The 14,288-nt window shown below is 41.8% G+C and overlaps 1 protein-coding gene across 4 annotated transcripts in view; it reads left to right on the top strand.

The window, feature by feature from the left end:
• The first annotated feature begins 4,329 nt into the window (after positions 1-4,329).
• Positions 4,330-14,288, top strand: part of FAM162A (family with sequence similarity 162 member A) — a 115,885-nt gene continuing 105,926 nt past the window's right edge. For 2 of the 4 annotated variants that reach the window (XR_007769127.1, XM_050921469.1), the window contains exons 1-2: positions 4,330-4,489; positions 10,958-11,066. Coding sequence is in view for 2 of the 4 variants with exons in the window: in XM_050921469.1 (XP_050777426.1) it covers positions 4,372-4,489; positions 10,958-11,066 (227 nt within the window). In the remaining 2 variants the exon portion in view is untranslated. The remainder of the gene's footprint in view (positions 4,490-10,957; positions 11,067-14,288) is intronic. The other 2 variants (XR_007769128.1, XM_050921472.1) reach the window with 1 other exon arrangement.

Below are 14,288 nucleotides of genomic sequence, written 5' to 3'. Positions count from 1 at the left end.
CTTAGCCCAGCTGGGACAGTGCCAGAGAAACAAATGCCTCCCGGCAGCAGCCCACACCCATCATCCCCTCCTGCGCCCAAACTCCCTCCCAGAGCCTGCACCCCTCACGCCCTCCACACCCCAGCCTGGTGCAAGTGACGGACGGCGGGGGATGGAGTGAGCAGGGCAGGGCCTTGGGGAACAGGTAGGAAGGGGTGGGGGCTCTGTAAGGGTATTTGGGTATGTGTGAATAGACACCTGGCTACCCTATTCCTTCCCCTGCAACTCATTTGGCCCCTGGGCCCCTCCTGCTGCTTGACTCCCCTGCACTCTCACTCCGCCCCCACTGCGGGGGGAGGGGCAGCGCCGGGGACGCTACTGCGCATGTTCGCTCAGGGAGGGCAAAGCCGCAAATCGTCCTGAGAAGGGGTTGGCGCGGAATGACCCTTTCCCCGGCCCGTCGCTCGGAGTCGCGGCTGGTTAGTGACATCGACGCGTCTCTGCCCCGCCCCGCCCCGGAGATTCGGCCCCGAAGCGACGGAGGTTGGAGGCGCCCGAGGCCAGCGCCATGTGGGCCGCCGCCGCCGGTGAGTGAGCGAGAGGGGGAGGCGCAGCCACAGGTGCGGGCGGGGAGGGATGGCGCCGAGGGGAACGCGGGCAGTGGCCGGGCCGGGCCGGGCCGGGGGGTGGGGAGGGTTAAGCGTTACCGGCCGTGGCGGGTTGGCGCCTGGCCTCGGGCGGAGACACCGCGCCGGGGGGGGGTTTCAGACCCGGGGCAGCGATATGATCCAGTCGTGACCGGGGGCAGCGGGGGGCGGCACGTGCGGGCCAGGGGCCTAGGCGGGCGTTGGCACCGGGGCGCGAGGGGGAGCCGGGTTCAAGAGAGCAGGTGGCTCTTTTAGTTCCAGTTCCCATTGCCGGACGGCGCCTGTCACTCAGTTTGATACATTCAGACTTCATGGGCCCATGTTATATTCAGGACAGAGGCTCCCTTGAACTAGGGTCTGAAAAGCCAACTCTGCCAAGTGTACTTCAGAGAGTGGTGGACACAAGTAACGTCCCTTCCGTCTTCTCTTTCTAGTTTCGTTCCGTGGGGTGTCACCTCTCCTCCTTAATTTGTTTCCTAGTTGCATAGTTTAGCAAATGTTGCACCCCTCTGCCCCCTGCTGTACCCCAATTTCTGACTCCTTGACCCATTATCCTTAGCTGCTTCCAAAGTGTCAGATGATGTTAAACCTGCCCTACATACTAGTCATGGGAAGTGGTGAAACTCAGGAATTAATGGTAGTTTAAAAAATGTCCCTGCTAGTAAGGAAATATTTTGTACTGTGTGCTTCAGTGTAACATTTAAAATCTCAGTGTGGTTAAAGGACTGGAAGTGAAAATGTGACCTGCACTCTTCAGAGGTAAAAATCTATCCCTTTTTTTCACCAATCCTCCTATTTTGATGACTGCAATGAAAGATCATCCTACTAACCGCTTATTCTCTTGATTTGAGGCATAGATCAGGGGATCCCTAACTTTCTGCCTGCATAAGCCCTTAGTTGCAAAATGGAGTTGCCTACACTTAAAATGCTGCAGCAGCACAGTTGCACCCCTGCAGGGAAGATGCTACCTTTAATGACAAGAAGGTTTCTTCTGTTGGTGTAGCTATTCCATCACCCTGAGAGAGGGCAGCTAGGTCCACAGGAGAATTCTCCTGTTAACCTAGTGCTGTCTACATTGAGGGTTAGGTAGGTTTAACTGCGTCACTTAGACATGGATTTTTCACACACATGAGCAAATTTCCTAGCATAGACCTGCCCTACTTGTTTCTTGTGACCCCGGTCAGCAACAAAACAACTTAATTACCAAAGAATTTACACATTAAGTATGTTTAGTGCACTCCAGTGTGACACATGCGCTTGCATGTTGTGACATAGCTTCTTGAAATCCAGCAGTGTGATAGATATTGCACATCTAATTTCTGATGTGACACCAGTGGTAGATTGATACCGAAACTTGATAGACAGAAGTGCACTGAATCCAGCTTCACACAAATTTGTTCTGGCAAATAGCATCCTCAGTATCAAGGTGTATGTTGAGATATTCAGGATATTCATTCTTGGGAGTGAACCAGAATTTCAGGAGAGAAAGTTGGGCGTAAGTTCGATCACAGGAAATTTCAGTGAGCTGTTCAGTTTCAGTTGCTGGCAAATCCATGGCATCAGGCTTGAACTGAAATAGGTTTTGCACCCAGTCATATTCTCACATCTAAGTCCTAGTCCATAACCACGAGACTATTCTTCTTCACTAGTGTATGAAGCTTTTGCCTGTAGGACCCTCACTAAAGTGTCCTAACAACAGTACACAAATTTAACCATGTGATTTCAGACTTTAACTCTCTAGCTTTTGATCTTTAATGTTACTGCAGCTTTCATTTCTACTTTGTTCAAAAGCAATATTGCCAAACCAACAATAATTATGAATTAAGCCTCAGAAATAATGAAATTTACTTACAATCATGAGATGAAAAATACATTTTGGGTTCTTATTTGCTTTCTAGTTTTTGAACCTTCAGGGTATACTTGGGTCATAAGTTTCAAGCTCTGTGTGACCAGGAGGCTAAATATTTACCCTTTTTTTTTTTTTTAATGTGAAAGCTGAGATTCCATGTAATCACTTGACTCCACATGTTAGGGTTTTAAGAAAAACACCAAATACTGTGAGGCTTGGTAACACTGTAGAGTACAGCAGTGTGAGCTAAAATTCCAGGCACAGTGGCCTTAAAGGACTTGCAAAGAAGGGAATGGGATTGTGTCCTTTTGTGCTTCTTTATGAAGGCTTGAAAAGGTGTGGTTTTTTGTTGTTTTTTTTAAGTTTGGAGGGGTTTTTCTGCTTGTTTTTTACATTAGATGTTCAGGTTCTGTCGTAGCTCGAAGGAGTTATGTCTAGAGGACTAGTGAAAGGTGACATCACAAGAACCAAGAGAATGAAAGTCATGCTACCTTTGATTTTTTTGGCCACTCTTAAAATTTTGGAGGGGGTTTGTATTTCCCCTCCCCCTCTTAACACTTGTTTAACTTTAGTGACTGACATTTTGGGTCAACAAAGCCTTTTTTAAAGATTCAGCATCCTTACCCTTAAGGAGTCACAGTTCACAATAAACATTCCCGAGTCCTCCCAGAGATCTTACAGCAAAACCAGGGAAGTTTAGACTTAACATTCCAGGTAATTCTAAGGTTTAAAATAAAAAACTGGGGGACACCCTACTTGCTAATCCAGCATAGGGGGTAAAAAGGGCACAAGCCTCACTTTTTTTTTTTTAAAGGTGCCTCGCAAAGGATTTTTAGTGCCTGAATTTTCCTCATCATAAATTTTCTAACAGTTTATAGATTTTTAAGGCTAGAAGGAACTGTTGTGATCATCTTCTCTGACCTCCTGTATAGCACAGGCCATAAACTTCCCTAAAATAATTCCTATTTTTTTTATAGTTGTGGATTTTCTTCTGTTACACAATAAGGCAGCTGTCTCAATACTGTAAACTTCTGCTTTGCTATTGCTACCTCTGCCTCAAGTTTCTGACTTGGGGCTGGTCTACGCTAGGGGAGGGTATCGATCTAAGATACGCAACTTCAGCTGTGTGAATAACGTAGCTGAAGTCGAAGTATTTTAGATTGAGTTACCTACCGTCCTCATGGCATGGGATCGATGTCTGCGGCTCCCCTTGTCGACTCCACTAGCGCCGTTCTCATTGGAGTTCCGGAGTCGACAGGCGCGCGTTCGGGGATCGATATATCGCGTCTAGATGAGACGCGATATATCGATCCCCGAGAAATCGATTGCTACCCGCCAATACGGCCGGTAATGAAGACGTACCCTTAGTTTCGGAGTATGACAAGCCTGGTGAAAACCTGGTGCGCTTCCTTTAAACAGCATTACCTGGACTGAATGTGAGGCATCTGAAAGCATTAACTGTATGCAGTCATGATACACAGGGTCAGTGTTTAGTAAATTGTTTCCATGGTGCAGTTTTGTATAAGGTTATGGTCAATTTCAGGTGAAGTGTTGCTATGTCAAACTTTCTTTTCTTCTGTCAGTCTGTTTATAACTCCAGAGTTTTGTCCCACTTTAAACATTAGATTTTTATTTTTTTTCTAATTTCCTCATATAAACACATGTGCTTGCATGAGTGTTCATGTATTTTTTTTTTAAAATCTATCTCAGTGTAATGGATAACCAGGTCTACTGTAATTAAAGTTTAGAAGAGTTTTCTATTTAAAGCTCAACTCTTCTAAGTACTCTAAAATCTGCATGGTTACTCAGATTGCTTTGAATTTTTTTAAGTTACCTTTGGATTGTGTTCAGCCCATTATTGCCCCTTTCTTCTGTTTTCTAGGCAGAGCTACTAAGATGTTGGAAAGGAATTTTTCCTCAATTCTAAGTCCAACTAAAAGAATGGATCTGAAGATCAAGAGAGGTTTTTGCAGTAAATCACAGGAGGGGAGCAAACAAAAGCCTGAAGTAGGGGGTAAGCTTTTTTCTCTGAAATTCAAAGGTATCAGTGTTGTTATTAGAGTAGCCATCAGACTGAGGGACAGATATAAAGAACTGCTAAACAATCAAGAACATATGTCTTGCATTTATATAGCACATTCATTCTAAAGGATACTTTTCACAATGTGATTTATGTGTCAACCAAGTGTACAAACTGTACCTAGGGATCGTTATCACTCTGAAATGCAGCTATCTCTGGGAAGGAATGTGGTAGTTCAAAAGCTCACAGCAATGCCAGCCAAGAAGTTGGCATCAGAAAGTGAAAGATTTCTTGCACAATGAAAACTTCACCAGGTATTTAGGTAGCCAGAATGTCCTGAGTAAGAATTTAGTCAAATGCAAGGCCCTGCTCTTTTGAAAAGGACTTAAGTTTTCCCTCCCATTCAAAAGACATAACATTAAACTTAGATGTCAAATCCAAGACCATCTGTATTCCTAATCAAAGGAGAGATTCTTTTTTTTTTTTTTCTTTTTAGGGATAGCCTATTCTTAGTAGGTTAAGAGGAGTTCTTGTTTTTGTTTATGCATTCAGAATCTCCCAGTTGCATTCTATAACTAACCACTTCCTTCCCACAGTTGGTCTGTTTTTATATTTGAGTGTTGTGATAGTGTTGGAATTCCTTAGCAGAACCCTTCCCACAGCAGGCAGTGTTGCACTGCAGGATCATTTTGAGTTTGCCACTGACCTAGTTCATCCTTAAAAGATGGGATTTATTTTCCTTTCAAGTCAGTGGTAGGTCGGGTGTCAGATTATATTTTTAAGATTAGAATGGACAGTGATAATCTATACTGGACCCGCTGTGCAACAGACCAGTTATTGACTTGACTGTCAGTGGCAGTGGGTAAAAAGTAGGGCTGTCAAGTGATTAAAAAAATTAATCGTGTGACTAATTGCGCTATTAAACAATAATAGAATACCATTTTTTAAAATATTTTTGGGTGTTTTCTACATTTTCTAATATTTATTTCAATTACCACATAGAATACAAATTGTACAGTACTCACTTTGTAATCTTTTATTGCAAATATTTGCATAGTTTTAAAACAAAAATAGTATTTTTCACCTAATGCAAATAATGTAGTGCAATCTCTTTGTCATGAAAGTTGAACTTACAAGTTTACATTTACAGGACATAATGCTGCCTGCTTCTTATTTACAGTGTCACCCTGAAAGTGAGAACAGACATTTGCATGGCACTTTTGTAGCCGGCATTGCAAGGTATTTATGTGCCAGATATGGTAAACATTTGTATGCCCCTTCATGCTTCAACCACCATTCCAGAGGACATGCTACCATGCTGATGAATCTCATTAAAAAAAAATGTTAATTACATTTGTGATTGAATTCATTGGTGGAGAATTGTCTGTCTCCTGCTCTGTTTTACATGGATTCTGCCATATATTTCATGTTATAGCAGTCTCAGATGATGACCCAGCACGTGTTGTTCATTTTAAGAACACTTTCACTGCAGATTTGACAAAACGCAAAGAAAATACCAATGTGAGATTTCTAAAGATAGCTACAGCACTCACCCCAAGGTTTAAGAATCTGAAGTGCCTTCCAAAATCTGAGAAGGATGAGGTGTGGAGCATGCTTTGAGAAGTTTTAAAAGAGCAATGCTCTGATGCGGAAACTACAGAACTGAACCACCAAAAAAGAAAATCAACTTTCTTTTGGTGGCATCTGACTCAGATGATGAAAATGAACATGCATTAGTCCACACTGTTTTGAATTGTTGTTGAGCAGAACCCATCATTGACATGGACACACGTCCTCTGGAAGGGTGGTTGAAGCATGAAGGAACATCTGAATCTTTAGTGCATCTGGCATATAAATACCTTGCGATGCCGGCTACAAAAGTGCCGTGCAATGCCTGTTCTCACTTTCAGGTGACACTGTAAACGAGAAATCAGAAACATTATCTCCTGCAAATGTTAACAGACTTGTTTGTGTTAGCAATTGGCTGAACAAGAAGTAGGACTGAGTGGACTTCTAGGCTCTAAAGTTTTACATGTTTTTTTTTTTAGTGCAGTTATATAACAAAAAATCTACATTTGTAAGTTGCACTTCATGATAAAGAGATTTCACTACAGTACTTGTAGTAAGTGAATTGAAAAATACTATATCATTTTTACAGTGCAAATATATAATAAAAATGTGTGCACTGTACACTTTGCCTTTTGTGTAGTAATTAAAATCAATATATTTGAAAATGTAGAAAAACATTCAAAGATATTTAATTTCAATTGGTGTTTCACTGTTTAACAGGATGATTAATCGCGATTAATTTTTTTGAGTTAATCATGTGAGTCAACTGCGATTAATTGACAGCCCTAGTAAAAAAGGTTTATTAAATATGAGCTAATTAGCCACATTTGTATTGAAAACAAAGCAGAAATTGCCCCCTTTTGCGTTTGTATGGATTGGGGGAATGAGTTTGTAAGAGAGAGAGAGGCATTGAGGGTCTGATCCTGTGCCCACTGAAGTCAACAACAAAGCTCTTGTCAACTTCACTAGCTTGGCATATGGTCCTGAGACCTATAGTATTCCTAGGAAGAGCTCTTTATGTCGCCAGGTAAGATAAAGGCTTATGCTCCATGGCAAATTGGACTTGTATTCTGTGATGCTCTGATGTGGCAGACAGGAAATTCTGTAGCAGTTTCATTTTAACATTTTTAAAATGAGGGGTTTAATTAAACACAAAAATAATCAGTACAGCTGCTGATATTGATATTAAATTTCCTCCTAAGGCAAGAGAGTGAGTTTCAAGTTGGATTGATTTAGAGCAAATCAATTTAAATCACCAATTTTAATCATGATTTAAATCATCAAGCAGAAAATTGATTGAAATAATAAATTTTTAATCATGTTTTGCATTAACATTTTTTAGTTATTGCCTAATGAAATGTTGATTCTTATTGGTTGGTAACCATTACAACATGTTGATTTGTGACCAGATCTACTCTTTGCATTACATTTGATTCTTCTTTTTGTTAGGAGGCTACACTAGATCTGTTCACATTTATTTAAGCAATTAGCTTAACTTCTGTTTGTTTAATTCTTAATTTTTACTTTTTTATATTGCATTTCTTTATTAGGTGGTGAATTTTTATTTGTGATTTTGTGTCAAGCTCTATTTGGATAGAAATTCAAATTCAGTTAAAATGTACAAAACAGCATTTTACCTTTTATTTAATAACTTAAAGAAAACTACCTTAAACTTTTTTCTTAGGTATTCACCTCAAAGATTGTGTTTTTTGTTTTTGTTTTTGTTTTTTTACTTAAATGATCAGTAAATCTATTGAATTGTTTCAGGTAGGTAATTTTTTCTGTAGTTAGTAAACTGAACTAATTTGTTTCTGGTTACCATGTCCTTTGAGATTTTAGAACTAGTAGATTTCATCTTCACACCTAGTTTTTATTCATAGATTAGAAGAGGAAAAACAAGCTTTCCTGCTTTTTCATCTCTCAACTTGTTTCTTACCTTTGAATGAACTCATCGTTGAACTGAACTAGTGAAGTGAAATGAAAATATTCTCACTGCTCCGAGGCTATTACTGTCAAAAGCTGGTTTTAGCACTTCAACGAACTCTGGTTCCCTCTGTTTAGGCACCGAGTTTCACTAGTTCAGTGGGCTGACTTGAAAACTTTGGCAGCAAGCATGTACTGCTTAATATTTTGGTAGCTACTTCAAATGATTTTAATAGATTATAATTTTAAACCGTAAAATTGACTATTTATGTTAATTTTAAATAGGTTTACTTTTTTTATAAACCTTCTCTAATTTAAATTTTAAAAATCCAATTTAAATAATCATTTAAAAAAATTGTTAATCCACTTTCGGTAGTTTGTAGCTGTGGGATGTTTCCATCCCTCTAATGTTCCTGTTACAATGGTTAGCAGTGACATTGTTGGTGATAAAACAGGTTATATATAGGTTTCATAGTTAGCAACTCATTGAGATAAACGTGGGCAGCTCACAGGTCTTGAGTAATATTTTGTGGCTGCTTGCTGACAGAGGATTACAAAATGCATTAGTTATTCCTGGTTCACGTTCCCAAGGTTGTCTTCACAAATATGAGGGCTAGAAACATAAGACCCTATTATCTACTTTTTCACATTTTTTTGTAGAAATTTCTAGCTGTGCAAAATAGATATAAAATGCTACCAGGTTAGAAGGCAGGGAGAGCTCAGTGGTTTGAGCATTGGCCTGCTAAACCCAGGGTTGGCAGCTCAATCCTTGAGGGGGCCACCTAGGGATCTGGGGCAAAAATCAGTACTTGGTCCTGCTAGTGAAGGCAGGGGGCTGGACTCAATGATCTTTCAAGGTCCTTTCCAGTTCTAGGAGATTGGTATATCTCCAATTATTATTTTTATATTTAGAATGGTAGTATGTTACAATAGTGCAGTATTTCTCAGACTCTTGAAAGCTGAGCCTGCCTTCAGGAAAACAAAACCAATTTCATCCTCTTCACTCCCACCATATATTGCTAAAATTGGAAACATTGGTAGGCCATTACAATATACTTCCTCTCCTTACATGTTTGGAAAAACAGTGAAATAGTTAACCAAATATTGGCTTCTAAATTGTTGTCATTGGCATGTGAGCACCTGTTAAAATGACTAAAGCGGTTCACGTCTGAGGTTTTCTACAAAATCAGGCAGACTTTTGTGCAGTGGTTACACTTGAATCACATTTTAAAAGGTTTTCTTCTTAACCATAGCAATTGGAGACTTACTTTTATTTTAATGAAAGCTGAATCTCTGGAGCCCAATTGCCACAGCTAGTCCTTCAACATGAATTCACTAAGGGCAAGTCATGCCTGACCAACCTGATTGCATTCTATAATGAGACAACTAGCTCTGTGGATATGGGGAAAGCGATGGATGTGATATATCTTGACTTTAGCAGAGCTTTTGATACGGTCTCACATAGTATTCTTGCCAGCAAGTTAAAGTAGTATGGATTGGATGAATGGACTATAAGGTGGATAGAAAGCTGGCTAGATCATCGGGCTCCACTGGTAGTGATCAATGGCTCAATATCTAGTTGGCAGCCAGTATCAAGCGGCGTGCCCCAGGTATCTGTCTTGGGGCTGGTTTTGTTCAGCATCTTCTTCAATAATGATCCAGATGATGGGATGGATTTCACCCTCAGCAAGTTCATGGATGACACTAAGCTGTGGGGAGAGGTAGATATGCTGGAGGGTAGGGATAGGGTCCAGAGTGACCTAGACAAATTGGAATATTGGGCTAAAAGATATCTGAGGTTCAACAAGGACAAGTACAGAGTCCTGTATGTAGGAAGGAAGAATCCCATGCACTGCTACAGGTTGGGGACCGACTGGCTAAGCAGCAGTTCTGCAGAAATGGACCTGGGGATTACAGTGGATGAGAAGCTGGACATGAGTCAACAGTGTGCCCTTGTTGCCAAAAAGACGAATGGCATATTGGGCTGCATTAGTAGTAGCATTGCCAGCAGATTGAGGGAAGTGATTATTCCCCTCTAGTCGACACTGGTGAGGCCACATCTGGAGTATTGTGTCCAGTTTTGGGCCCCCCACTACAGAAAGGATGTGAACAAATTGAAGAGAGGGCAATGAAAATGATTAGGGGGTTAGGGCACATGACTTACGAGGAGAGGCTGAGGGAACTGGGCTTATTTAGTCTGCAGAAGAGAAGAGTGAGCGGGGATTTGATACTGCCTGAAAGGGGGTTCCAAAGAGGGTGGAGCTCAGCTGCTCTCAGTGGTGGTAGATGACAGTACAAGGGGTAATGGTCTCAAGTTGCAGTAGGGGAGGTCTAGGTTAGATATTAGGAAACACTATTTCACTAGGAGGGTGGTGAAGCACTAGGTAACTAGGGTTACTTAGGGAGGTGGTGGAATCTCCTTCCTTAGAGGTTTTTAAGGTCAGGCTTGACAAAGCCCTGTCTGGGATGATTTGGTTGGTGTTGGTCCTGCTTTGAGCAGGGAATTGGACTAGATGACCTCCTGAGGTCTCTTCCAACTCTAATCTTCTATGATTCGTGCCCAGCAGTTTAGGAAATACTATCCTATTGTAACATAGCTATTACACGCTTTCTGCAGGTGTAACTTATGATAAAAGGTGCAAGGCAGTGGAGAACCAGCCCCACAATATTTTTTTTTTTAAATGAATACTTTGATTCTGGAGACTGATTCTGTGACAGATGTGGGTTCTGAGGCACGTTCTGTGCCCTCAGAATTGCAGAGTACATGGGGCCCTGGACAAAGTTCTGTCACCTTAAGCTTGGTTCAGTTCCACGTGCCCTTACAGCTTCTCTAGGAGTGCTCGTGATATTTCTGCTCCCTCTTTAGTTACAGCAGAGCTCATGCCTACAGATTTGGGTTGCTCACTCTGATAGTTTCATTAAACTATGATTATTCTGTATATTGTATCTTCTCTTCTATATTTGCTATAGGGCATTCCACCTTCAAAGTGCCAGGACACAAGCCCACAGACTGGGAAAAGAAGGTTCTGATGTGGTCAGGCCGTTTCAAAAAAGTAGATGATATACCAGAGACTGTCTCGTAAGTGCCGATCCTGAAATTATAAGTATACTAATGTATGCCTACTGAGAAACAAGTTACTGAATGAAAGTATACAGGACTGAGTATCTGTTCTGCAGAGGTGTGACATCTGTGATATCCTTGAAATCCAACACTGCTGTGATCTCCATATCCTGATGTATAGGGCATGCAGTTGCTTGGATTAGCCCCCTCATGATTTTCCCAAAAGGAAGACGAGTAAGTAGAAGTCATTGCAATAAAGGAGACCCTGAACCAGCTATTTTTGTCCTAAATTTTTTTAAAAGCTTTTCCAAACCCTAGTATGAATAAAAATATTTTCCTGATTATTTTTTTTTAATGTCCATGAAAAGTGTTTTTGTTTGTTTCATGAAAAATACATCATTCAATAATTATTGAAACAAGACACTTAATATAAACCATATGATCATAAATATTTATTATTATCATCAATTATAGCCCTGAGGGGAGAGAACTCAATCTCCCTTGAGGTTTAAGGTAAGCAAATAGTAGATTAGGCTTCTAATGACAATAAAACTTTGTCAGAATTTCTCTGCAGCAAGTCTAGCCTCAGTGCGAACACTGTGCTAGTCTGTGAGAACCAGAAAGTAAACTGACCATTTTAGACTCTCAGTCCACGCAGGATGTAATGTAAATCATACTTAAAAAAACTTCTTTGAATAGTTACACCTGGCGTTGTTTATGTAGATAAGGACTTTTCTTTTTTAAATGAATTATGTTGACAATGTCTGTTTAAAATCCTTTTGTAAAAGTGAACCCCACATGAATTACTTTGCACCATTTTGGGAATGTGGTGGGGCCTGTGGGACTGCTGTGCCCCCCTGAACTCTCCAGCCTGGGCTGTCTCTTACAATGCCTTTCTAGTGACCAGCATCAAACCGCTCCAGGCGCTGTTATCACTCAGCACAACAGCATGTGGAGCCCCACACCCAGCTAGGTTGCATGAATGCTTCCAGAGCCACTAATGAATCACACAGAGAAAAGCACCAGACCTAAATCCTCCCACCATTGTATCTCAGGAATATACTGTCTTGCACTGCTCAAGACAAGTAATGCAGATTTATTAATTGCTTCACCACTTCATCAATGGAAAGTGGATATATACCAGCCGTTGCTGAGTCTCCAGGAAAGGTTGAGCAATTTACCTGATGTGGCCTTATGTAGGTGAGTCATTGCATTGTAGCTCCCTTGCTGGACAATGGTGGTTGATTGGTTGATTGATACCCCACCGGGGTGTTTGGTTACTTTCCTTGCAGTTGTCTCTGGGGAGCTAATATTTGGCTGATTCCTTAACTTACAGCATGTTTTAACGCAGGGGTGGGCAAACTTTTTGGCCTGCAGGCCACATCTGGGTATGGAAATTGTATGGCGGGCCATGAATGCTCACAAAATTGGGGTTGGGACACAGGAGGGGGTGAGGGCTCTGGCTGGGGGTGTGGGCTTTGGGGTGGAGCCAGAAATGAGGACTTCAGGGTACGGGAGGGGGCTCTGGGCTGGGGCTGTAGGATAGGGGCTCCGGCTGGGGGTGCAGGCTCTGGAGTGGGACTGGGGATGAGGGATTTGGGGTTCAGGAGGGTGCGCCAGCCTGGGATCGAGGGGTTTGGAGGGTGGGAGGGTGGGATCGGGGCTGGGGCCGGCAGTTGCGGGGGGCGGGGGGGCGGATCAATGGTGCAAGGTCTGGGCGGTGCTTACCTCAAGCTGTTCCTGGAAACAGTGACATGTGCCTCCTCTGGCTCCTATGCAGAGGTGCGGCCAGGTGCCTCTGCATGCTGCCCTGTCCACAGGCACTGCCTCTGCAGCTCCCATTGGCTGCAGTTCCTAGCCAATAGGAGCTGTGGGGGTGGCACTTGGGGCAAAGGCAGCGCACACAGCTAGACTTTGCTGCATTTAAACCAATCTGTATGAAATTTCACAGGCATGAATTTATACCACGATAGAATTTCTGTGGAAATACTGAGTCAAATTGGAGAAAACAATTGATGCTCAAAAATTGTGGTGACTTCATTTTTCCTATTTTGTAGTGTTGTGTTTTTTTGAGTGGGGGGGTAGGCAACAGGGAAATGAAATATAGGTTGGCCCAGAAGTTTCAGGTTTGGACTACGGTCATTCTGTGGTAGAATGGAGCTATTGACAAATTCTGGACTGTAGCATGTTAGAATTATTGTTTTGAGTGGTTTTTCTTTCAAATTATGAGCTTTGCAGTGTTCCTAACACCAGTGACTTATGAGCAGTTGTCTGTACCTGTGTGCCTCCTAAACAATGCACAAGTGTCATGTGCTATTTAGGGGGCATGCAGGTGGTATACTATATATACTTAAGTATACTATATCAACTGGATCATCCTTGTCTTCATGCTTGTTGATACCTTCAAAGAGTTCTAATAGAGTTCCTTACATCTCTCAGTGCAAGGCAAATTTTCCTCTCCTCAGTTCCTTCTTGTGCCTCTTCTCTGAACTCCAACTTTTCTTTTCTTTTTTTAAAGTGTGTACACCAAAACTAGACACAGTATTCCAGTGGTGGTCTCGCACTAGTGTTCTATGCAGAGGTAACCTCCCTATTCCGCTGAGTCTTTTTTCTGAGTCACTGCTTTTCAAAGGTATGTCTACACTGTGGAGTCTATACTGGCATCGCTGTGTCAGCATAACTGTACCAGCACAACCCCCTACTATAGGTGCAGCCTACATCGACAGAATTTTTTTCCTGTCTGTGTAGGAACACCACCTACCCAAACTACTTTAACTTCACTGATTTGAAGCCTTCTCCTGGTGACATAGTTGCACCTGTGCTGGGAGTTTTGTCAGCATAGCTGAAAAGCGAGGGTGTGGGTTTGTTGTTTTTTGTTTTGTTTTTCCACACCTTTGAGTGACATAGCTGTACCAACCTAACTTAAGTATAGACCAATCCTAAGATAAATATCCCATCCAGAAAGTAAGGGGTGCATTCTTTGTTCAGAAATGTATTTAGCTGTATTAAAATTCACGCTCTGTTTTGGCCTAGTCTACTTCAGGATCCAGATTGTTCTGTTTAAGTGACCTGCTGTTATCATTATTTACCGCCCCAGAATTGTGCTGTCTGCATACTTTATCAACACTGATTTTATATTTTCTTCCAGGTCACTCCTAAAACATATTAAATAGCACTGACTCAGCCACCCACCATAGGAGAAAAAATTACTGGGTATTAAAGGACTCTTTATGGTAGTGG

This window comes from Gopherus flavomarginatus, chromosome 1 (genome assembly GCF_025201925.1).
Source record: "Gopherus flavomarginatus isolate rGopFla2 chromosome 1, rGopFla2.mat.asm, whole genome shotgun sequence".
Taxonomy (NCBI): Eukaryota; Metazoa; Chordata; order Testudines; family Testudinidae; genus Gopherus; species Gopherus flavomarginatus.
This window is presented reverse-complemented; position numbering and strand designations above follow the sequence as displayed.